The following is a 24,141-nucleotide window of genomic DNA, read 5'->3' as shown; positions in this document are numbered from 1 at the left end:
TTCTAGTTTCATGAAAGCCTGGAGAATGTTCCAGAAGGCAGCCCAGGTCCCAGGAGGAACTTCCTTATGTAACATTAGGCAAAGAAGGAAGGAATAGGGGCTGCAGTCAAGAGACCTCACTACTGGTATGGAATGGTAACATTACTAATTTAGGTTTCCTGAGCCACAGGCAGAGAAACATACCTTTTCTAGACGTACCCTCCTTAAGGAGACCTGAGATGTGAAAGATTAAGACATCTGTTGGCCACTAGGGCTTATTAAATGAGTGTAGTGATCAAAGTAGACTAATTTGTTAAGGTAGAATAATCAATTTGACAAATCTAGATGATTTACAGAAGGACAACTTCTTGACTCATAAGAATCTGGTGTAGTATGCTATAGTCCATGCAGTGACTCAGGGGCCTAAGTTCTTTCCATGTTTTGAATCCTGCCTGTCCTCAACCCATAGGCACCAACATCATAACAGAAGGGGAAGAAAGAGCTTGGAATATTATTCAGGAGGTTTTATGATGGCTTTAAAAGTGGCAAATAACTTTTCTGCCCATGTTCTGTGGTCTAGAATTCAGTCCAATGGTTTCAATGCAATTGCCATGAAGTCAGGAAATACGGACTGTACATGCTCCCAGAAGAAAAAGAAAATGAGTGTGGCAAATTCGTGAATTGTCTATGCCACAAAACATTTCTTAAACATGATTAATCATGCTATGTGTGCCTTTACTCCCATAATGAATTTAAAAATAATTAATGAATTAAATGTTCAGTAAATCTGAAAGACAAACAAGCAAAAAGCATAATGCTTTTAAAATTTCAAACTATACCAAAATATATAACTATATTTTGTCACAACTATTTATATAACTATATTTTGTCAAAAATGATATTTTGTAAAATTTTCAAATGGGCAATGCTTAAAAAAATAGTTCTATTTACAAGAGACAGATGATGTTGTGAAGGATTGTAGCATTAAAGAGGTCTGAAAGGAATTAATAATCTTAATGTTTATCCCGACTTTTGTTTTATTTCTTTACAAAGGATCTCAGACAGAAATGGTGCAGCCAAAACCTATAAGACCAATAGCTTGGATAACCAACTAACCAATAGGTACCAGTGTCTACTAACTTTGGGGAAGGCTCAAGGACAATCTTTTTTCTGAATTTACGTATTTACTTACAAATCTTTAATTTGACTTAAGATCTTCCTGTTAACTGTCATCCTTTAAATTTTTAACACAAAAGTTCTGGTGTAGAAAACTTTACTTCTGCTCTTGTTTTCTGACTTAAAAATCAAGAAAATCCATTGCTTCATGTTGTCATGCTTACCACATTTATGATTTTATAGAAGAAGCCCTGCTGGCAAGATGATGAAACACATGCAAATACAAATTTTACATTCTTTTGGCTACAGAAAATGACTGAATCCCACAAATTATAAACATTGGTCTTAAAAGATACTGAGTCTTCTGGAGAAAAAAATTTTCCTTTGGAATCTAAATTCAAGAGACAAAAGTAAATCATGACATCATCTTACCAAGTTTATTAAAATACTGAGGCTTTGTTTTTTCTTTCTCTGAAATCATATCCAACTTTTACTAGTTGCTCTAAATTCATGAGTAATTACAAATAGATGCAAGTATTAATTCTTCATTGCTGCTCAAACTTTGCTCTTTTTTTCTTCTCTTACCAGGAGCATTTCCACGTTTAAACCACCAGAAGCAACCAAGTCGTACGTATACTTCTAACGGAACTGTGTTTGTGTCGAGAAAAACCAGGGTTACACCCTCAGGCCAAAGCTCCTGTGGTCAAAGTCACTGTGGCTTTGGCACAGTGAGCAGTAGAGGACAGAGCCTGAAGTGGTGGACATGCACTCAAAGGTTTACTTTCTGGACTTTCATAGAAAAAGGTTGCCATCCCTTGTCTAAACAGACACCAAAGCTTAGGTCATTCTTCTTTTTTTAAAATCTAGCCTGTTTACTTTTCCCCCAGCAGCAATTTTCCCCTACTCCTCCAGGATCTACCTCTTTTCTTCCCTCCATCTCACTTCCCTCCCTAAACTCCCTTCACCTTTACAAGTCCTCCTTCAGAGAGAAATAGGTCATGAGATCATAGGTCTGACGTTAAGTCTATTGGAACATACTCCTGGTGGCTGTAAGTGGTCCAAATTAGGTGGATTTTAAAGTGCAATTAATATTAAATTTATATTTATGCATAAAGTAATGTTCACACTGGACCATTCTCTCAGTTCCTAAGGCATACCTCGGTTGCTTCCATTATTTGAGGGTCTACATATGTTAATAAATGCTTAAGAGAGATTTAAAGTGACATTTTTCCAAAATATTCTTAATGCATCTAATGTAAAAATTGCAGTGTCGTTCTGTTAGTCATGACCTACTCACAGGATTAAAGAATTATAATCCACAGCATACCAGAATTCATTGGCCTAAATTTCAGACAATTAATGTTATATTAAATGACTATTCTTTCAGTTTTAGCTAGTTATATGAGAGTGACACTTTACAAAATAGATAAACTATGAAAGAATTTTCTATTTGTGTCTTCCATCCACAAATGAGATTCTTTGTTGTGGACAGAGAGAGGGGAGAACATGGATGGTTCTAAGGTCTTTTATAGGTGGGCAGAATGAGTAAGGTAGGGGAACGTGATGTTCTGTTATGCTTGTCATTTCTCAGGCAGCCCAGCAGTCTGTTGAGTACAAACATCGCCACTACCACATCCTCACCCTCCGCTATCACCCCTGTAAAGAAAAAGAGGTATGGTGAGTTGCTTGTGACACCCCCTGAGGGACAGTACTGTGTTCATCTCTGAACAAAATTACCCACCTAGACTCCTTCCTGGGGATCCCTACATTCTGCTGTCCTCAAACTTCTGTCCTTTCCCCTACTCCAATATCTTTTTTTTTTTTTTTTCAGTACATGTTCTTCTCTCCCTTTCCCTGAGGGCCTTGAATTTCCAGGTGACATTTGTAGTGATAAAGGTTAGATGTTACAGGATAGGTGCTTGCAGATCACAGATTCCATGGAGTCCTACTACAAGGAATGCCTCAGCCTGAAATAATGATTGATGAGGGCCTTTGTTGCCAGACTCCTGTAACCAGCCTGCATCTGTAGGTGCCTCCTCTGCTCTGTAGGTTGGGCTGGCTCTTCTAGGACAGAGTCAAAGACCCTGTCTGGTGACACCTATTTGTGTTCATGTTCCTCCTCCTCTAAGTTCCTCTCTGTGGCCTCCAGTGATCTGTTGGCACTGACTTCTATCTATCTATCTTAGTTTGAGAAGCAGAGATGGAGAGGGAGAATACGAGACAGACACACACACACACACACACACACACACACACAGCTCCTATCTGCTGATTTACTCCTCAGATGCCCATAAGAACCAAGACTGGGCCAGACTGAAGCTGGGAGCCTTGAACTAACCCAGGTCTTCTGTGTGGGTGGCTGCGATTCAACTACTTGAGTCATCACTATGGCCACCCAAGGTCTGCCCTGGCAGGAGACTGGAGTCAGGAGCCAGAGCCAGAAATCAAACACAGGCACTCCAGTGTAAGACATGGGTAACATAACCTCTAGGCTAAACACCTGCTTCTACATGTGTCTGGGGAAGAATGACTTGTGGTAGCAGAATATTCCTCATGAGACAGAGCATGATGGTGGAAGAGATTTTCACATTTGAAGATAACAGTGCTGGTGGATCATGATGCAAATGGCAACCAAGCATTTGTAAACCTCAGTGCTTTTAACATTTCTTATTTTCTTTGCCTGCACCTAGGACCAGCCTGGTGCAGGGTAAGCTCTATGTGTTTGCAGTGTACTTTCTGACTTTGCCTTGGTGCTGCTGTAGATCTCCTGGAGAGAAATGACTGATTCTGTTTTCCCTGTAGTCGGGTTCTGATTCTATCTTTAGAGTCTCAGAAAATGTGATTCACATTTCCATTGAATCTAAATTTCATGTCCCTTTAACGTTTTGTTAACAGATTCCTAGATTGGAAGAGAATTTTTTTTTTAAGATTTATTTTATTGATTTGAAAGACAGAGTTACAGAGAGAGGTAGAGACAGAGAGAAAGGTCTTCCATCTGCTGGTTCACTCCCTAGATGGCCACAATGGCTGGAGCTATGCTGTTCTGAAGCCAGGAGCCAGGAGCTTCTTCCGGGTCTCCCACGTGGGTGCAGGGGCCCAAGGACTTGGGCCATCCTCCACTGCTATCCCAGGCTAAGCAGAGAGATGGATTGGAAGAGGAGCAGGAAGGACTAGAACCAGCGCCCTTATGGCTTCAGGCCAGGGCTTTAACCCGCTGTGCTACAGGGCTGGCCCTGAGGAAAAGAATTTTAAGATTAGTTCAGTATTCTACTTGGTACAAGAACCTTCCTCTGACAGATTAGGCATAATTCATGACCACTGAAGCCAGTGATAAGATTCTCACTGTTTGGGGCTACAGCTCTGACCAGCTCTCATGGGTAGTACTTACCCTTACAGTAAGCTGAAGTCTGCTTTGGGGGGGATCCCATGAAGTCTTAGTTCAGTGCTTTGGTGCCTTGGAATATAGATGTATGTCAAGGATTTAAAGCCAGCTTTCCTGACCTCTTTATCCCAACCTTGCCTTCTCTAATCTGTATTGCTCTTCTTTCAACATCTTCATTTTTGGTCCAAATCTTAGTCTTTTAGATAGACCCCTTAGCTATTGGTACCAATTAAAATTTTGTTCTTGCAGTGTGAGGACATTTTCCTAATTGAGGTTAAAATTATGATTAGCATTGCAGTGGTGTTCATTTATGTTTTCAGTATTTTTTTTTGGAGTTTTGTACCACATATAGTTTAAAATATTATATTTTGAGTAGAACATAAGATTTTTGCCACTTCTATTAATAGTTCAGACATGCAGAACACTAGAGAGAAAAGCATGATTAACGCCCATGAACCTGCTGTCTATATTTAACAATTGTATTCTTTGCTAGATTTGCGTCAGATTTCTTTTTAAAGAAACATCCACATTGTTCAGTGTGAAAGGAAATGAGAAAAGCAGTTTATTTGGGGGAAATATAGGACAGTCACTTCCTATTTCATTAATGAAATATCATTTGTTTTATTTCTAAGGCCTTGCATAAAAGTAAACTCATGTCTTTGTTAACTGTCAAATTATTTTCAGCGTTTCCTTGACAGCACGTGGGTGGGATCAGCCTTGAAAGCCATGTTTATGATTGATGTCATTTCTCAACAGACAGTCCTGGTTTCCACCTCCTCCTCCTGGTTATAATGCCACCCCCAGCACAGGAGCCAGCAGAAGGTAAGAGGAAGTGTTTGTATGTCGTCACTATGCACATAGGCAACATTGGCAATGTGTAATTGTGGATGCTATGGAGTGAATGGGGGGTGATTTTGTGAACTCTAAGCTCTGAATGATTCAATGCCCAGTGAGAGTGAGTGCAGGAGTGTGAGTGACCCTGGTGAAGAGCTAACAAGCTACAAGGAGCTGTCTTAGTTTCCTGGTATTGCCATAACAAAGTGCCACAAACTGGTGGCTTGAACAAGGACATTTATTTACCAGAGTTCTGAAGGTAGAAGTCCAGGATCAAGGTATCTACAGAGATGTTTTCTTCTGAGGGCTTGAGAATTTGTTCCGTGCTCTCCCCCAACACCTGGTGGTTTCCTGGTAGTCTTTGACTTTCCATGGTTTGCACAAGCATCATTCTAATCTCTGTCTTAGTCTTCACCTGGTACTCTCGCTATGGTGTGTCAGGTCTAGTTTCCCATTCTCATATGGCCACCAGTCTTATTGGATTAGAGCTCCATCCTATACCAGTATGACCTCATCCTAACTTAACTAATGACATCTTCAATGAAACTTTTAACAAATAAGGTCACATTTTAAGGAAATGTGGGTTAGGATTTCAGCATACGCATTTGTTTAGTTGGTAGGACACAATTCAGTCCTTAATGGTGGGCTAGGGAGAGATGCAGGTCAAACCCCAGGCAGGGGTCCAATGTGGGCTCCTGGTGCTCAGCTTCTTCCAGGTTGTGCTAAAGCCAAACAACTGGGTGGGGAGATGTGTAGCAAGTTCCTTGTAAATGCTAAGTGATAAATTAGTGTTTCGAACTTTCTGGTTTTTTTTGAGCACAATAGTTATAGCTAAATTTATAGAGCAGGAGGAGGACACCTTGTTCTACAATTTCTATGCTAGGAATAGCAACAATAATTCAATTTAATAAATGGTGATTGTATGCCAGATATTGTTCTAGAACATTTGGATGTATCAGTGAATAAAACATAAAACCTGTGGTCTAGCCTTCAAAGAAGCCTGTTCTGCAAATACAGAATTCCTATAGTGTGGCACCACAAACACAGGAAGAGAAATTAGTTTCTGATTTGGCTTGGCTTTCAGGTAATTAAAAATGTTTCCCTGTCCCAACTGTTAGAATATCTTCACCAAATATTTCCATGTTTTAACAGGATGTGTTTTCCCAATCCCAACCATTAGAAAAAAGATTATTAAACTATGTGCTTGTTTCATATTAGCTTAGTTTATTTCCTGAAAATTTCTTTTGCCATGCAGTCTTCTAATATCTCTTAAATTTCTAAATAATAGCAATACTTGGAAATGAATGGATTTTGTTATAATTTATATTGAATCTATAAGAACATAAATTTTAGTTGGTCAGTAGATTCAAAAGCACAAGTTGGGCTTCATTCTTTTCATTACATCTACATCTGTATCTACATCTACATATAATTAAATTATTGAACATATTGAACAATCACAACTTGGAATCAGATCCACATTCTGTTAAAATATTTTCTTTTTTAAGATGTCTACAGATGACTCGCAAATATGTGAAAAAACAAGCATGGGTTATATTTCTGATTTAAAATGTTCTTTCTCTTAAGCTGTTAGATAGTCCTCTCTTGATTCTACCTTTCATGGAGCTGCAAAGCAGGGAAAATGTTGCTTAGGACTTCTATTAGGAAGAATTTTTCCCCAAGTACTGTTAAGATCCATCCAGTCTTATCATGATAAACAACTGGTTCTTTTCTTAGAGATATTTATGACTTATTTCCAAAATCTTATTTTTTTCTGTTTATTTCTAATATTAATGTGAATAAGTGACTGGCTATACAACTATGTTCAAATATATGGAAGGAGTGCTCCTGAGTTGACATCTCATGCTTTCCTTGCCTGTTGAGCACGCGGATCTCATTTGTGGAGAACTGACAGTGCTTGGCTAAGTGCCCCTACAGTTTATGCATTGCTGGATCTGATTTATATGGAAGATGGAATGAGTTATTATGCTTGTATTTCTGATTCCTGGCTCAGAACCACAGCATTGCAACTAAGGGAAATAGGAGATTATTGGGGTGGGCTGATCAATTTAGATATCCATTCCTTTTTTTGGACTCACAGATTATTAATATAATGGCTAAACTGAAAGACTGCTCTTGGAGGATCAGAAATAATGTCATGCCAAGCTTTCAGGCAAGGATGGAATAATAACCATATAGCAGTGCCTTTGATTTCTAAAGTGCTTTCTTTGGAAGAGCTCAAAGTACAGCTTGTGTTTCTCACCTTTCATGCCATTGCCTTCTCAGGGCTGGTAAATAGCCTTTTAGTAAATGCTGAAAAATACAAGCAATCATTAAATGATGAAAGGGAGTAAAAACTTCACAAAGAGATCTTTGTACCCAGAAGAGCACAAAAAGAAAATGAAAATAAGTCAAGAATAGATTAAAATGGAGGACTATGAATTTTAACACCAGCTGATAATTCTATGCTACATTCACTTACTTTTATCTTTCCCTATTACACTTGTATCCTTCCACCTTTTCCCTCTCCTCCCATTTTCTGCAAGACAAATCACCCTTAATACTGACACCCTTTTTAAAAGATTTTATTTATTTATTTAAAATTCAGAGTGACGTAGAGAGGGAGAGGAAGAGAGAGAGGGAGAGGCAGAGTGAGAATTTTCCATCTCCTAGTTCACTCCCAAAGTGATTGCAACAGCCAGGTATGGACCAGGCCAAAGCCAGGAACTCTATCCTGGTCTCTCACATGAGTGGCAGGATCCCAAGTACTTAGGCCATCATCTGCTGCCTCCAAGGAGGCATTTGCAGAAAGCTGGATTGGAAGCATGGAGTAGCTGGGATTCTAATCAGGCGCTCCTATATGGAATGCTGGCATCCCTAGCTGGGGCTTAGCTCACTGTTCTACAATGTCCAGCCTCCTCACTCACTTTTCTGTTCTTCATTTTATGAACCTTTGTTTTTTTCACCATGTAATATTTTCCTGAACTTTCATTTTCGCCCATCCACCCCTCTCTGTGTAGCACACGTGATATTGTACCTTTAGCTATCCAGGGGTGGGGGACATCCAGCCTGAAGGCTGTTTAAGGCCTGTGAGATCATTTGGTCTGGCCCTGCCAAGGCAACCACAGGTGAGACTCAAAATTCAATGAATCTATAGCAGGCTAATATTTTTTTGAAAGATTTATTAATTTATTTGAGAAGCAGAGTTACAGAGAGAGATAAGGAGAGACAGAGAGAGAGGTCTTCCATACACTGATTCACTCCCCAAATGGCCACAACAGCCAGAGCTAAGCCTATCCAAAGCCAGGAGCCAGGAACTTCTTTCGGGATCCCATGTGGGTGTGGGGGCCCAAGCACTTGGGCCATCTTCTCCTGCTTTCTCCGGCCATTAGCAGAGAGATAGATCAGAAGAGGAGGATCTGGGACACGAGCAAACACCCATATGGGATGCTGGCACCACAGGCAGAGGCTTTTCCCACTATACCAGAGCGCTGGCCCCTAGCAGGCTAATTTTTATGTGATTCTTTTGTATGGCCCATGAATGATGTTACAAATACCTAAATGGCCCCTGGCAGAATAAAGGTTCCCCAACCCTGTGTTTACATCTATGCCTGTAAGTCTATCTTTATGTCTGTTTCTATTTTCATATATTTGTAATTATGTCAGCATTTCTATCCGTCTACTTATCTAGTTAAATATATGTGTTTATAATTAACACAAAGCTGGTGAAGTTAACTGGAGATTAAATGAGAAATTTAAGTTTTCTTAAACAATCATTTTTTTAAAACTTTTTTTAAAGATTTATTTTTTATTTATTTGAGAGGCAGTGAGAGGAAGAGACAGAGAGAGAGGTCTTCCTTCTGTTGGTTCACTCCCCAGATGGCCGCAACGACTGGAGTCATGCCGATCCGAAGCCAGGAGCTTCTTCCTAGTCTCCTATGCAGGCGCAGGAGCCCAAGAACTTGGGCCATAATCTACTGTTTTCCCAGGCCATAGCAGAGAGCTGGACTGGAATAGGAGCAGTAGGACTAGAACTGGTGCCCATATGGGATGCCGGTGCTGTAGGCGAAGGATTAACCTACTGTGCCACTATGCCAGCCCCAACAATCTTATTTTTTTAAAAGATTTATTTATTTATCTGAAAGCCAGAGTTACAGAGGTAGGGACACGCGCACACACACACACACACACGCACACAGTTCCTCTATCCTCTGGTTCACTCCCCAGATGGCCAACATGGCCAGGGCTGGGTCTTCTCGAAGCCAGGAACCCACACTCTGTCTGGGTCCCCATGTGGGTGCAGGGTCCCAAGGATTTTGGGCCATCCCCTGCTGCTTCCCCAGGTACATTAGCAGGGAGTTGGATTGGAGTCAAACTGGTGCTGAGAGGTGATACCAGTGTCACAGGCAACAGCTTAACCTACTGTGCTATAATGCCAACCCCCTAAAGTAATCATATTTTATAGCTAGAGAAGAAGTCCTATTTCCTAAGGCAAGTCACTTTCTGTATGATATGCATTGGTTCTTGCAATGAAAGGGTTCTGACATCAATATAAAGATTCCTCAGAAAACTAAAACTAGATCTACCATATGACCCATCTATCCTACACTTGGGAATATATCCAAAGGACATGACTTCAGGATCTGAAAGAGTTATTTGTACCCCCATGTTCATTGTAGCTCAGTTCACAATAGGTAGGGTATGGAATCAATTCAGACGTCTATCAATTGATGACTGACTGGATAAAGACAATGTGGTATATATACACTATAGAATATTACTTAGTCATAAAAAGAATGAAATCTTGACACTTGCAAAAAATGTGGATGCAACTAGAGAACATTATGTTAAGTGAAATAAGCCAGAACCAAAAAAACTGTCATATTTTCTCATATTTATGGAGATTATAAAAATTATGTGGATCTCATATTATTCCATATATAGTCATGTAGTTATAATTGGAATTACATCATGTAAATGATGATAATATACTCTTATTTCACACATATAAAAAGAAATGGAGAGGGGGAAATTCTGGGGAGTCTCAGTAATGTTAGTAATGCCTTGCCCTTAATTTGGGTGTTAGCTTTGAATGTGATCAGATGACAAAAAACCCTCACTTTTCTGTACACCTCTGTGCATTTCTTGTTAAGTATAGTGTCTTTCAATAAAATGTTTTTAAAAGAAAGTAAGGGTTCAGATCTGGGAAATCAAATGAAATTTTAGAGTTAAGCACTGAATATCTTTGAAAGCCTCTTGCCCCATTTTTGATAAACATTAAAGAATGAAGCTGTAACTCATGATAGCAAGACATGGCCTGTAATATTTTTAACTTAAATAAAACCTTTGTCTCCCCTAGCTGATTTCTAAGCTTATTCTTTGATCATTGTGTTCTGAGCCATTGGGATGAAAATATTCTCTGTCTTCTTCGTACTCTTGCTGAGAACAGAAAGAGTTAGCATAGTGTTTTGCATTATTTAAGCACTCTACAAGATTGTCCTCTGTGTTTAGCAAATGCCATCAGAATATACATTTTCATTTTAATCAAGACTGAAATTGTTAGCTTTATAGCAATTGTCCTGCATTACATTAATCTATCTCTCCTTCTAGCTGTCATGCCCCTGTTTCATTGTTCTTCCCCCTTTCCATGTACAAATATCTTTTATCAAAAAGTAAGTTCCTAAAAACTTGATAGCCTAATCTTACAAGCCGACCCAGCTGGCACCTGTCTCCCTTCCCTCTATCACAGCCTTTGTTCTCAGAAGAGTTGGTGATGCTTGCCGTTTTCATTTTTCAGTTTCTCTTAGCAGGTGCATGGAAGCAGCTCTCTGAAATGTCATTCATGACCTTGCTGATCATCCTTATTTATGTGTCAGTCTTATGACTACTTGTTCTTGCAGAAGGCACACTGACCAAGCACATCTTTATGAAATCTTCTCTCACTCTTTTGAAAACTAGGCTCCCAACTCGCTCTCCTGGGTTTTATTCCTCTAGCCATTCTTCCTTATTCCCCTTTGCTACCTTATCATCCTGTAGCAAGCCAGAAAATGTTGTTGTTCCTAAAGGCATGAAGCCTCCCCTTGCTCCCCTTCCCTTTCTTTCCCTACCCTTCCCTTCCCTCTCCTCACCTTTTATGCTGTACCATTCAGCAGCAGCATCAATGCCTAGGATAGCCCTTTGTTCAATTTTTCTACATTCGTGTGTACTCCAGACCTCTTTCTGATTTATCCTTGGACAACCAGCTGCCTGCTTAACATTCAAGTGATAAATGTCTCGAAAGCACTGCGGACTCAGCACATTGACAATGAAATTCATAATTCTCCATCCTCACCTACTTGCCTCTCTGTTAATCCTCCTATCTTCCAGCTGTTTGATGCCCTGAAAACTTGAAGCTATTCCTTATACCTTTTTCTCTATAACCACGAATGTTCAGCTCATTAGCGAACTCCCTCAATGTATCCCCTAAATGCTTCTTGAACCCATACTCCCGCTCCATTTCTGTCCTTGTCCTCAGGTCTCTCCTATACCATAGCTATAACCACCTAAATATTCTCTCTTTATTCATCCTGATGTCTGTGCACCCACTTCTTTTCCATCTATTGCCAGAGTGGTATTTATAAAAGGGTAACTGGGATGTGTCATTCTCCTCCATAACAATCACAATGACTTGTCACTGCTCTTAAAGATCTGAATTCTTAGCGTTGACCACTGGCCTCCACCCCTCACCACTCTCCTTTGCTCTCTGCTCTAATTGCTAAACCTATTGAAATGCATCAAACTCCCTCTGCTGTGCACCCTCAGCACATTCTGTTCTTTCAGTTTGCATTGCTGTGTTCTTGCCCATTGGGTCACTTTAGATCTTGAGGCCAGGCTTTGAGATGAACTCTCTTCAAACATTCTATCTGAAATCTCATCGTTCTGTTCTTTCAGCTCCACACTAACCCAGGATCAGTTTTCATAATCTGTCCAAATACATTGCAGAAGTCCAGCCCAAATGATGTAAAATGGAGTATTAGAAACCACTGCTTGTAAGTTCTTGAATCACCCATTGGGTGTTGCTTATTGGCCTTCACTTACTCCTGTTTTGCCCAGCAGCCCCTCATCCATATCTTCTATCTCTTTTTCTCTCTTTTTTCCTCCCCTCCCAAATTCCTATTCTATCAATGGGTTTGGTTCTTTCTTTGCTGTGCCAGGCTATTAAAAAAAATCTCACCCTCATCATAACTAAAGGTGATGATATATTTATTCTTTGAGATACATTTTATGCTACCTTTGAAAATAGAATTGTTTTCTCACATCACAAGAACAGAAACACTCAGTCATCTACACTTAACACATCAAAGCTGTCACTGACTTGTGTTTTCCTTCCTCTGAGTTCACTGAATTAGAGATGGGTGAGGAAAAAGATATGGCCATGAGGTGGCAGTAGCACCCTTCGAGCTTCATTTGGGTGGGGCTTTGACAAGTTTGCTGATGGAGTCACTTGCAGCAAAAGATCTCCCAAAGACAACTGCATGGTGGCTACCACCCAGAAGGGTAGGAGGGGGCAAGGGGCCTCCTCAAGGAGGGAGAGCAGAGGGGGGGCTGACATGTCTGGGTGACGACTGTTAGCAGCCTGGTGGGTAGTTCCCAGGTCAGAGAACTTCAAAGGGTGGCTGCAGCCTGGGGGACTTTGAAGCCCTCAAAGTTGGATAATATGAATGGACAAATCACCAAAAGCCAAGATCAAATGTGGGTTCACGAGAAGAGCATGTGATGGGAAGATCTGATGTACTATGGAAAGCTTGTAACACGGCCTTGGAGGAACATTTGAATAGAGCGATGCCACCAATCAATGTAGGAAAAAACAGAAGCAGAATGGGGAAGATCTGATCAGTCTTAGGAAGGCACAATTGTGCTTTATTGGAGCAGGTGAATCTGGGATGCTGGAATGATCTGAATGCTGGTGGGGGTGGTTCCCACTGAGAAATGTCTAGGAGGTGGAGGGATTGTGCTCAGGTAAGAAGATGGAGTCTGAAACCCAGATTTAGGGATGAATTCTGGAATTTAAAGTGTATTGTCTTTTGAGTGAAATAACTGCAGAGTAAATGCTAAATGAGAAGACAATGAAAGTGGAATCTGGATGTGTGTCTACATATCAGATGTGGAGGAGGAACCAGAAAAATGAAAATGTAGCTGCTGCGGTTTCAGGCTAGAAGTGAGCTGTAATGAGAGATGTTTAGAATGGGTGAATGTATGCTAATACCCAACCACTGTGAACCACCCTGCAAAGTCTGATGTGAATCCTACTACCTCCTCCACACAGTGACTGTTGAAACAATTCTCTCTCTCTCTCTCTCTCTCTCTCTCTCTCTGTTTCTTCTTTTCTCTGCCTCTCCTTTTCCCCAAAGCAGTTGTGGAGCTCTGGTTATATGCTGAGAAAGTACTTTGCTAGATTTCAGGAGCACAGAGAGGTATAAGACTCAGTCCCTATTTCAAGAAACCCAGGGTCTTCTGGGGAGTCATCTGTAGTCAGGATTGCTAAGCATGATTGATGATCCTAATTGAGAGTGGATCCTGGGTATAATCAACACATAGGTAGAAACTGCCGCAAAAGAGGAGAGATCCGGGAGAGGGAGGCAGTGGAGAGTGTGTTTCAGCAGGCTTGAGAAGGGATGGCTGAGGTAATCCTTAAAGAGAAGGGGAGGAAACGGAGCCATGTTGGGAACAAAGGTGGGGAGAAGCACGAAGCTCTGGTAGCAGTGTTTGTGTGCATGCGCATGTGTGTGCATGTACACGTGTGTGTGTGTGCAGAGCCATGGTCTTTTTATCCATGAAACATCTTCTGCATTCATTCTTTATTGTAGTAGCAGGAAATCCAGTAATTCCAAATCTGATGTCATGTGGAAAAATGTCTTTTAGACATCATGGGCAGATATCTCATTCATAATTTATGGTAAGCTTAAGTACCTTTTCAGAATATCATGTTTCTATTTTAAGCCTTAATGCTGTGCTGTTATGTAATCTGAGCTCTGACCATGTGCTAGGGATTGTGAATTGTATTGAAAGAAAACACAAGTGACATCATGATGGAAGATTTTCAGAAGGTCAGAACCAGTGGATGCTTTCCTCTTCCCACTTCTTTTACCGTGAGATCTGTCAGAAGGCCTGATGCAAAGCAATTTGTCAGATAACACTGGTGTATGTCTTTGTTTTTTCAAGCTCTCAGAGTCTAGTTTCTGATCTCTTTAAAAGCCTGCTAACATTTGCCAGGCTTGAGCCAATGGGGTGGATAATAGGTACCATTTGGGAGAGATATTCAGTTGCTTTACCATGGAAAGTTGAAATTCCTTCTGTCTTCAGAACCTACCATCAAATTTTGGCATTCTATTTATGACAAATTCAGTGCTTCTGACCATGTATTTAGGTGACTTATTTGGTGATTAAATGAAATGTAAAGCTCATTTAAGAAGCTCACCAAGGCCAAATTAAAGTACTTGCTTAATTGAGAGCATGCATGTTTGTTAGGATTACCCATTACCCTGGCTCGGGAACACTGATGACAGCAATACCTCCACTACATAAAAAATCAAAAAACCCATGAGTTTTTTTTTTTTATGCTGAAAACATTTTCAGTGATAAGAAGAATATAAATAACATTTGATAAAATTAAAATAGTGGAAACATATCTAGGAAAATTTCCATGTAATTAAATATTTTCCATATACCCTCATTAGTTTTCATCCTTATTTCAACCTTGTCTCCTTCTGGGGTTTTCACTTCCAGTTAACTGACTGATAGAGGAGAGAGAAATCCTGATCGAGGTGTTACCATGGCAACTTTACACTACAGTTATATATTTTCTGTCTGTAACCATAAATGGTAAAATGTAACCTTTGTAATTATGCTGCAACATTTTTAACTCTATTGGTACTAAATCCTCTACAAAGTTTGGTGTCATACTAAATAAAAGCAACAGGGGCAGGTGTTGTGGCTTACTGGTTAACATATTGCCTGGGATGTGTACATCCACTATGGGAGGTGCCTGGGTTCAATTCCCCGCTCCAGTTCCAGTGCAAATTCTTGCTAATGTGTACCCTGGGGGGCAGCAGATGGTGGCTCAAGTACTCAGATCCCTGCCAGTCACCTCAGAGATCCAAATAGAGTTCTGGGCTCCTGGCTTCTGCGTAGCCCTGTGCTGGCTCTTGTGGGCATTTGGGAATTGAGCCAGGATTTATAAGATCTCTTTTTCACTTGCTCTCTTGCTCTCTTTTTAAAATAAAAATAGATTTCATTTTTTTTCTCAACAACAATCTATATTGACTAAAATCTTGTACAAGATTCTCACTCAAAAAAAAAAATGTCGAAGTACGGCTACTTAAAAATCTAACTGAATTCTTAGTTTAACCCTTTTAGACAATCAAAATAATTAAAACATTAATCTGAGTTATGTTAATGATTTTCTGAACATAGGACAAGAAGAAAGCTAATTCAGAATGTGTATATGAAAGTCTCAGCCTTCAGCCATGAGTTCCTTTTCTTCTGTCTTGTGGGGATAGGCTAGGCAGTGTCTGATTTCCTAATGCTAGTTTTAACTAATTCATACATCCAAGCAAGGGCAGTTGCAAAACCTCCCTGCTTTACCCAACCCAGACTCCCAATGCCCACCAGCCCGCCTCCCTTCTCTCCCTCCTTTGGAGCCCCTGTTGCCTCTGTCTTTGCCATGGGACATCCTTGAAGTTGATGAAGCAGGGAAGCTCCAGGTTCAAGGGTAGGGTTAGGAAGAAGCTGTGAGAATCATAGTATACCTAGGGCCAAGCTCTGTGGCAAAAATACCACCCTGCCCCAGCCAGAGCTACTGAACAGTTTGATTTAAAAACAAGACAAAATCTTATTTCATCCATTGGCTATATTGGCTGAATCTCTATTGTAATTTCTGTTAGTAAGACATTACAAATCTCACCTCAGTTAAAAGCATGGAAACTATAATAGGTTAGAGAGGATGTTTCTGGTCATGCAGATCTCAGTGGCAGTGACATAAATAAGATTGCTTTCCTGCTACAAGTTGAGGGAATTGGCGCAGTCTGAAGGAATGGAGGTTTGCATTATGTGCAGGAGTGGAAGATGGCTTTGGAGCATGCAGACTGTGAGAGGCAGGAAGCTCTGGGTGAGGGGTCATGTGGGTGATGGCCACAAACCATGGCATAGGAGCTGGGTGAGAGAAGTAGGAGTTAGGGTAAGGAATGTAAAGACGACGTGTTACTGTTCTCAAACTTGGGAAGCAGGTGAGAGGGCTTCTTCATTTTCTTCTCATCTCTAGCTGTGTGTGGAATGTTGGGTGAATGGAGTCACACACGGTTTATGGCCTTTTGAATCTGGCCCCCTTCTCTTTGCATATTGTAAACAGTCATCCCTGCTGTTGCATGTATCAGGACTCCATTGCTTTTCATTGTTGAGTAGTATTCCGTTGCTTGATGTACACAGTTTGTTTATCCTTTCATCAAATGAAGAACATTTGCACTTTTTTCAAAGATGCTTTAAATATACACAGCTTCTGTGTAAATGTGTGTACCTGCTCCTCCTGAGGAAATGTCTTCAATGTGGTAAATGAATGTTTAACTTTATAAAAAAACTGCCAAAGTATTTTCAAAGTGGTCATAGCATTTTAAATTCCTATAACCAACAATTGGGAGTTCTTGTTTTTCCATTTCCTTAATGTCACTCAGTTGTAAAAATTAGTTCAGCCATTCTATAGGTGTATAGTGCATCTCTTCATGATTTTAATTTGCATTTCTCTAGGTACTAATGGTGATATATGTTATTCCATGTTTATTTGTTATCTGTACATCTTCTTTGGTAAATATCTGTTCAAACCTTTTGTCTAAGTTTTTTTTCTCTCACCATTTTGTTTCCTTGCTATTGAATGTTGAGAGATTTTTAGAAATATGTTCTGCTTGCCAGTCCTTGTCATATGTGATTTGCCAATATTTTTCCAATGTGTGCCTTGTGTTTTCATCTTCTTAACAGTGTAACTTTCAGATCAAAAGGGTTTTTTTTAATTTAATGAAAACCAGTTGATACAAGTTTCATTAAGTGGATTGTGTTAAAATGGTGTCATATCTAAGAAGTCTTTGTTAAACTAAAGATTACAGAGATTTTCTTTTAAAAGTTTTATAGTTTTATGTTTAACTGTAGGCCTTTGATCCATTTTTAGTGGACTCCTTTTTAATGCTAGAACTTTTTCACAATTTCATTTTAGTTGCACAATTCTTATGTCTATGAGAAAACATCTTAGGAGCAAAATCTGGTCTGATTTTTAAACATTTGTCTCTGTGCCTATTGACCAAATAAGTTGATTTATGTTCTTACAAATATGATTTAAATTTAAATTTCATTTACCACATCAGCATTTCCCATGTGAAACATGAATGTCAAGATACTTAGTCTCTAGCAGGTGCTTGTGTCATATCTCTACCCCTCCATGATGGTGATTTGCCATGCACACATCTGGACCAGTCTCTTCCTTTCATACATAAAAGTGTAGATGTTCGGGGAAATCAGTGCTGTTTCCATGGTCAAACAAAGTTGGTGGCAAAGCTAGTCTGGAAGCAAGGTCTCTAGATTACTAATTGCGATGTACGTGCTCCATTACTGTGTTACGGTTTATTGAAGTAGTGTCCACTGGCTGCTAGAAGTGAGACGCCATCACAGTAGCCATTCTTTAGAACATGGCTTACATTGTTGTATGCTTTCTGAAAGCATGGACCACACCTTTCATAGTCTTCGAGTCCCCGATTTTGCCTCCAGCACTGCATATCCTCACTTTATAAATGGAGCAGTTGAAGAGTAAGTGCTTATTGAGCTAACGACACCTTCCTAGGGTAAGGAAATACTTTAGAGCAATCTATTTTTAAGATTTGCATTGAAAAATACCTAGAAGCATATTGCTTGAATACAATATGATATAGAGAAAAAGCCACGGGATTTGACATCAGAGAGACTAGTTTGAAATCCTGGCTGAGCCAGTTACTTGCAGTGTGACCAGGGCAAATCACTCAGTGGTTTGAGTCTCAGTGAAAAGTAATAGTAACAACACTGCACACTGCATAGGTTAGATATATGGACTGAATAAAATAATGTTTGTGAGAGCTTGGCAAAGCTGACATATTTCTGAGATTCAAAGAAGGATAAGAAATTGAAAGTCATAATTAAATATTATTCAATGATTCTTGGTTAAATCCAGACTCATGCTGCAAAAATAGAAATATTGTTCACAAAGTGAGACTCCAACAGAAGTCACAGAGCCAAACAGTATCCAGAAAAGCCCTGATGAAAAACAAGTTATCTTTGCAGCTACACATGGAAATGCACTTAAATGAACAGATTTCTTCATAGTGTTACTTCTTTGAGCTCTGTGCTGTGAGTGAAAATCTGCACGTTTTCACAAGTTTCTCATGAAAGGTGTCTTTTTATTGATGAAAGCTTTTCTTTATGATTATAGCCACTTCTGTGATGGTATAGATCCTGCGAAGGTCTTGGGAGTTTGGAGCCAGGGCAGAGGGGAATGCAGGGTCAACTTCTGCAAACTGAAACATTGTGTTTCAAAGCAGAATTCAATCAGGATCATTCCTATCAATGTCTCTTATTTCCTTTTCTTCAAAACATGCCAGACCACAGCTTCCTGCCTCGCTCTTGCATTTTAATCCCCCGCTTGGCATCACATCATGCTCCTGGCACAGCATGAATGACTTCTCTCATTGCTCCACCCCGCCCAGGGCCTGGGATCTGTCATCTGTGGCTGTCATTGCAGAGACGCAAATGAAAGCTCCTTTCAGGTGATTGAAGTCAACTGGGCATCGCCTGGTCTTGGCCCAGCAGGCATGTCAATGCATCACCCTCGGAAATAAATACACTCTTCTCCTTTTGTCATTCACAACTGCACACCCACATTTTTGCTCTGAGAACTCCATAAACCATCTCAAATCTACTTCTTCCCTATTGGTCCCTGCATCCCAAGTCTACCCACTCAAGATTCACCTACTCATTGAGGTCTTAGACATTCTAAAATAGGGTAGGTTTCACTTTTATCAACATGATTCTGGTGTAAACAAAGTTTGGCACCATTCCATTGTTCTTTTTGTCATCCTTCTTTCTGTCTGTTGCCTCTGTGCTACCTGTTCTCTGCCATCCAGTGCCCTGTGCATCCCCATTATTATCAAAGACTGACTACCTTCTTCTACTTTTTCTCTACCTCTAGATACACTAAAGACTCTATCAGTTGATTCATATATGCAATACAAAGATTTTTTTTGATAAAAGAAGATGGTGACAATATAAACAAAATAATCTCTAATTGTGGAATCTGATACTTAACTAGGATGGAGAAATGATTTTTATGTAAATTTTTCTTCTAGTAGTATGACACAACACCAGTTGGCATTGAGCACCTAATAGGCGTTCCGTAGTGAAATCAATACTAGATTCTTTGTGACAAGCTTGCATAGATTTTTAAAGTTCCAAGGCCTTCTTCAATACCTGTTTTCTTCCCCTAACAAACAGAAATTTAGTCAATTCCTTCCTTTCATTCATTCAACATATCTTTCATGGACACTTATGTCATACACAATCCCAGTCATTGGAATGTATCTAACATTTATCAGTCCAGCGTGGAAATAACGTGTCATGAAGAATATGGTGATAGATGCTGAGGACAGGGCTGCTGTCTGGGAAATGTAGGGCCATACCCAGCACGGCTTTGGGTATCACTAGAGACCTTTATTCCTAAGCCAAAGGCTGAAAGGGAAGGGAGACATCCAGGAGAAAGGCAGAGGAGCTACTCTAGATGGGAGTGTGAATGCAATGGAGTGGATTTAGGAAGTGCAAGTGTTGGGCTTAGGGGCACCTTGCAGCGCTGGTGCAGCCTGAGGATCCCATGAGAGGCAGCATAGCATAATTTGCGGGTACAGATTCTCACCCTGCCCTTGATGAGCTGTGCCATCATGGGATGTTTATTTTTACCTTCCATTCCTCAGTCTTTTCATCTATAAAATAGGATTAAAAATAATACTTATTTCTAGGATTGCAGCGATAATTAAATGAGTTAATATATGTAAAATGTTTAGAGAAGTTCTTTGCTCGTAATCGCCGCATATAACGGTGTGTTTTTATCATCATGTTACAGGTCCTGGGTCCATTTATTGCCCTCCTCTCCTAGAAAACCATTCACACTCTTTCAAACCTCCAGTTCCAGCTCGTCTCCTGATTGTGAATCAATGTATTTTATTTCACTGAGAAAATGGAAATAAGTGAGAGAGAAGCCCCTCCCTCCTGAGTTGAGTCATGCACCTCAGCTGCACTCGTCTTGTCCATTGCCCTCTGGCTGCTGTGAGCAGGTCTCTGTGCTTCTATCCAACACCAGCCATGCCCTTTAGCCCTGAGTCCCACAACTCTCCCAGTACTCTTCCCGGCAGCTTTCCCCTCACTGTCCTGCACCAGTGACTCACTGGGTCATTCGCACCATCGACTCTGCATGCTAAGGGAACCTGTGACCTACCAACCTCCTTGTAGCTGCCCATTTCCGTTTTCCCTCCTCATTGCAAACACCAACATCAGTGCCTCCACCGTTCCTGTGTTTCCCTAAGTCCACTCACACCACACTTTCTCTACTCCATGAGAACTGCTCGTATTAGTGGTAACAATGACAACTACATTGCCAAAATCATGGCGATTTCCCAGTCCTTGTGTTATCTTATCTCCCAGTAGCAATTGTCATGGTCATTTACTCCCTTCTTGAAATACTTCTCACATTTGGCGTCTAGGCTACCACATCTCATTTTCCTCTTCTTTTCTCCTCAGTCACTACTCCTCAGTGTTTTCCAGCATGCCTTTCATATTGTTCACTTCTAAATATTAAAGGATGTAAAGCACTAACACTTGTCTCTGTCCACACTGCCTCCCTAGAGGAGCTTCCCAGTGCCAGGTGTTGAATAGAATCTCTTAACTGATGCTGCCCATATTCCTATGCTCCTCCTTCTCCCGATGTCCCTACAGCTCACTTTGTGATTTCCTGCAGATCTCAGCTCAAATTTCACCCAGCAGAGAGGCCTTCCCAGGTGTCCCCACCCCATCACTCTATATCTCCTTACTCTATTTTATTTTTCTGTACAGCACTTTTCTTCTTCTGACATATATTTATTTGTACATTCACAGCCTTTTAAGGAAAGGGGGCATGATCCACCTCATAGAGTGATCTACCAATATGAAGCAAGCAGTAAATGTTTGTTGAATAAGAGCATGATCTTATTTGGTGCTGACAACACTCCAACAATCTGATTAGAAGGATTCTTACAGATGGGAACAAAATCAGATTAACCTATTGTCACAGAGCAGGCAGTAGAGGCAGCCTGCTTCCACAGAAGCCAGAGGGGACACAACGTCTCCCTCAGAAGAGTGCTCTTACTAGGTGTAGTTTATCTTGAAGACAATAGAGAGCCACTGGAGTGAGCACAACGGGAAGGTGGGGAGTGACATGCCCTTGTTACACTTCTGATTCCATCCAAATAATGCGTATGATGGTCTGTCTCCAGTTCCCAGGTTACTAAGTCATGCTAACTCAGAGACTACATTGGTGATTCATTGGAAAAGTTAGGCTGAGTGTGTGCGTGTGTGTGTGTGTGTGTGTGTGTACACTCTGCTAACATCAAACTGCCTGTGGTGGCAATACATAAGTCAGATTTAGTCAAGAACTTCAAATCAATTTTACCTTGAGGCCTGTGAAATTGAAAACCTCTTGCTGTTTCCATAGCAGCCTGCTAGTTGACATAATTCCTAAAGAAGCTTATATGTTAATGCCTAAGAACCATTTACTGTGCTGCTCATATCTTGCTGGCTGCCAATGCCATGACTTAAGCTAGACAGACTAGCACAATTTTAAACTATTTAAAGAACTTGTTCAAACTATAGTCAAAGAGCATAAAGTTTTCTACAAATATAATTAAATGAACTTTGGAAAATAAATGTATTTAAAACATTGGACTTCTTTAAAGTTTTAAGTTGTACGGATTCTGACCCTTGGGTCCCTTTTATATGGGGACGTCAGATGTGAGAGATGCTTGTATAGAGGCATTAAATGCCTTTGGTTAGCAGATGCTAAAATTTACCATGTTTCCAAGGTGGAATTAATGTATGCTTTCTGTTTTAAAGGGAACCAGCTACTCACCCTCCAATACCACCAAAGCCAAGCACTTCTGTTTCTTCTCCTAACCGACAGAGACGGGATAATAGGTAAGAGCTAGCATTCCAGAATTTCTTGCAAAAATGCAGTTCCAGGGACATGAGAGTAAAGGAATTGTGACCTGCTTTGTGCAGAGTGTTGATATAGCTTCTGGGCATGCTCTCTACAAAAGCACTTGTAGAGCTGTTTCTACTTTTATTTTCCAACCCATGTGCATGCTTAGGCTTTTGTCTTTGAGTAAGAGTGGTTATTACTTGTCTTATGGAAGGAAGTACAGCACACACACAGAACCATAGTCACATTCAGGAAGAGTTTATGCTAGAGCTTCTAATGTTTTTTATGTATTTTGAATATGTATGTATTTATATGTAAATATGTATTTATATGTAAATTTAAACCATACTAAGCAATATACAAAGCTGGTTTTGTTTACTACTGGTGAAGTTTTCTGTTCAGAGCCACGTATTCTGATGAAAGATATTCTTGAAACTTTGTGTTACTACTCAAATCCTTACTAATGTTAGAATTACCTTTGGATAGTTCTTTTAACCTTTTTATTTTAAAGTCTAAGGAATTTGTAACTTATTTCAAAATTGTCACAAATCTGGAAAAATGTTTCTATTAGCATATCTCTGAATCAGGAAAAGTAGACATGCTTTTCTGCTTTTTAAAATAAGATTTCTTTATTTGAAAGGAAGAGTTAGAGAAAGACAGGGAGGGAGGGAGTGCGAGAGGGAGGAAGAGAGATCTTTCATCCACTGGTCCACTTCCCAGATGGCCACAACAGCCACGGCCACAGCCAGGCCAGGCAGAAGCTAGGAGCGAAAATCTTCCTAGGAGCCAGGAGCTCCTTCCAGGTCTAGCACGTGGGTGGCAGGAGCCCAAGCACTTAGGCCATCTTCTGCCGCTTGCCGCTGCTTTCTCAGACACATTAGCAGGGAGCTGGATGGGAAGTGAAGCAGGCAGGACTGAACTGGCACCCATATGGGATGCTGGTGTTGCAGGCTGTAGCATAACCCACTTCGCCACAGCGCCAGCCCTGCTTTTCCACTTTGAATCTCTGCCACTCTTTCATTACCACGTAGAAACAAAAGTCTTCCCATGTGTTCCTGTTAAAGCATTTAATTATCTGACCTAATTTGCAAGATGTGCACTCCACATTTCCATTATTATTTTGAGATTCAAAAATGGTATCTCAGGGAAGACTGCTGACATTAGATCTGCTTGATTGCCTGCCCTTGATTCTTTTCTAGTTTTGCTTTTGAAGGTAATTTTTGACTCTATGTATGACATAATTTTAGAATTTATCTGTATTAAGACATAATTATAGAAGTATTCCCCAGTACCAAGGTTAGCAGCTAGAAACTGCTGACTGGGCTGTCAAGCTACATGGCTCCAGGTGTGCTTCTTGTTGGGTTAAAACTCCAGATTAGAAATACGTATCTACTAAAACTCCAGATCAGAATTTCTACCTACTGAAAAGTCTTTGAAATTTTATCATTAGGATGAGAAGGTGAATTTTTTTAATGATTAACAAAAGATTTCTTCACTGTGCTAATTAAAAATACCAAAACAATTTATACCTTTTTATTTGTGCAATGGTTATAATTGTCTTCTA

At 40.2% G+C, this 24,141-nt stretch overlaps 1 protein-coding gene across 9 annotated transcripts in view; it reads left to right on the top strand.

Moving 5' to 3' along the window:
• Positions 1 to 24,141, top strand: part of SCEL (sciellin) — a 117,922-nt gene that overhangs the window by 25,500 nt on the left and 68,281 nt on the right. For 6 of the 9 annotated variants that reach the window (XM_008260072.4, XM_017343543.3, XM_017343542.3 and 3 more), the window contains 5 exons: positions 1,033 to 1,101; positions 1,684 to 1,722; positions 2,687 to 2,767; positions 5,234 to 5,299; positions 22,493 to 22,573. In XM_008260072.4, the coding sequence (XP_008258294.3) occupies positions 1,033 to 1,101; positions 1,684 to 1,722; positions 2,687 to 2,767; positions 5,234 to 5,299; positions 22,493 to 22,573 (336 nt within the window). The remainder of the gene's footprint in view (positions 1 to 1,032; positions 1,102 to 1,683; positions 1,723 to 2,686; positions 2,768 to 5,233; positions 5,300 to 22,492; positions 22,574 to 24,141) is intronic. The other 3 variants (XM_017343544.3, XM_008260073.4, XM_017343545.3) reach the window with 3 other exon arrangements.

This window comes from Oryctolagus cuniculus, chromosome 9 (genome assembly GCF_964237555.1).
Source record: "Oryctolagus cuniculus chromosome 9, mOryCun1.1, whole genome shotgun sequence".
Lineage (NCBI taxonomy): Eukaryota > Metazoa > Chordata > Mammalia > Lagomorpha > Leporidae > Oryctolagus > Oryctolagus cuniculus.
This window is presented reverse-complemented; position numbering and strand designations above follow the sequence as displayed.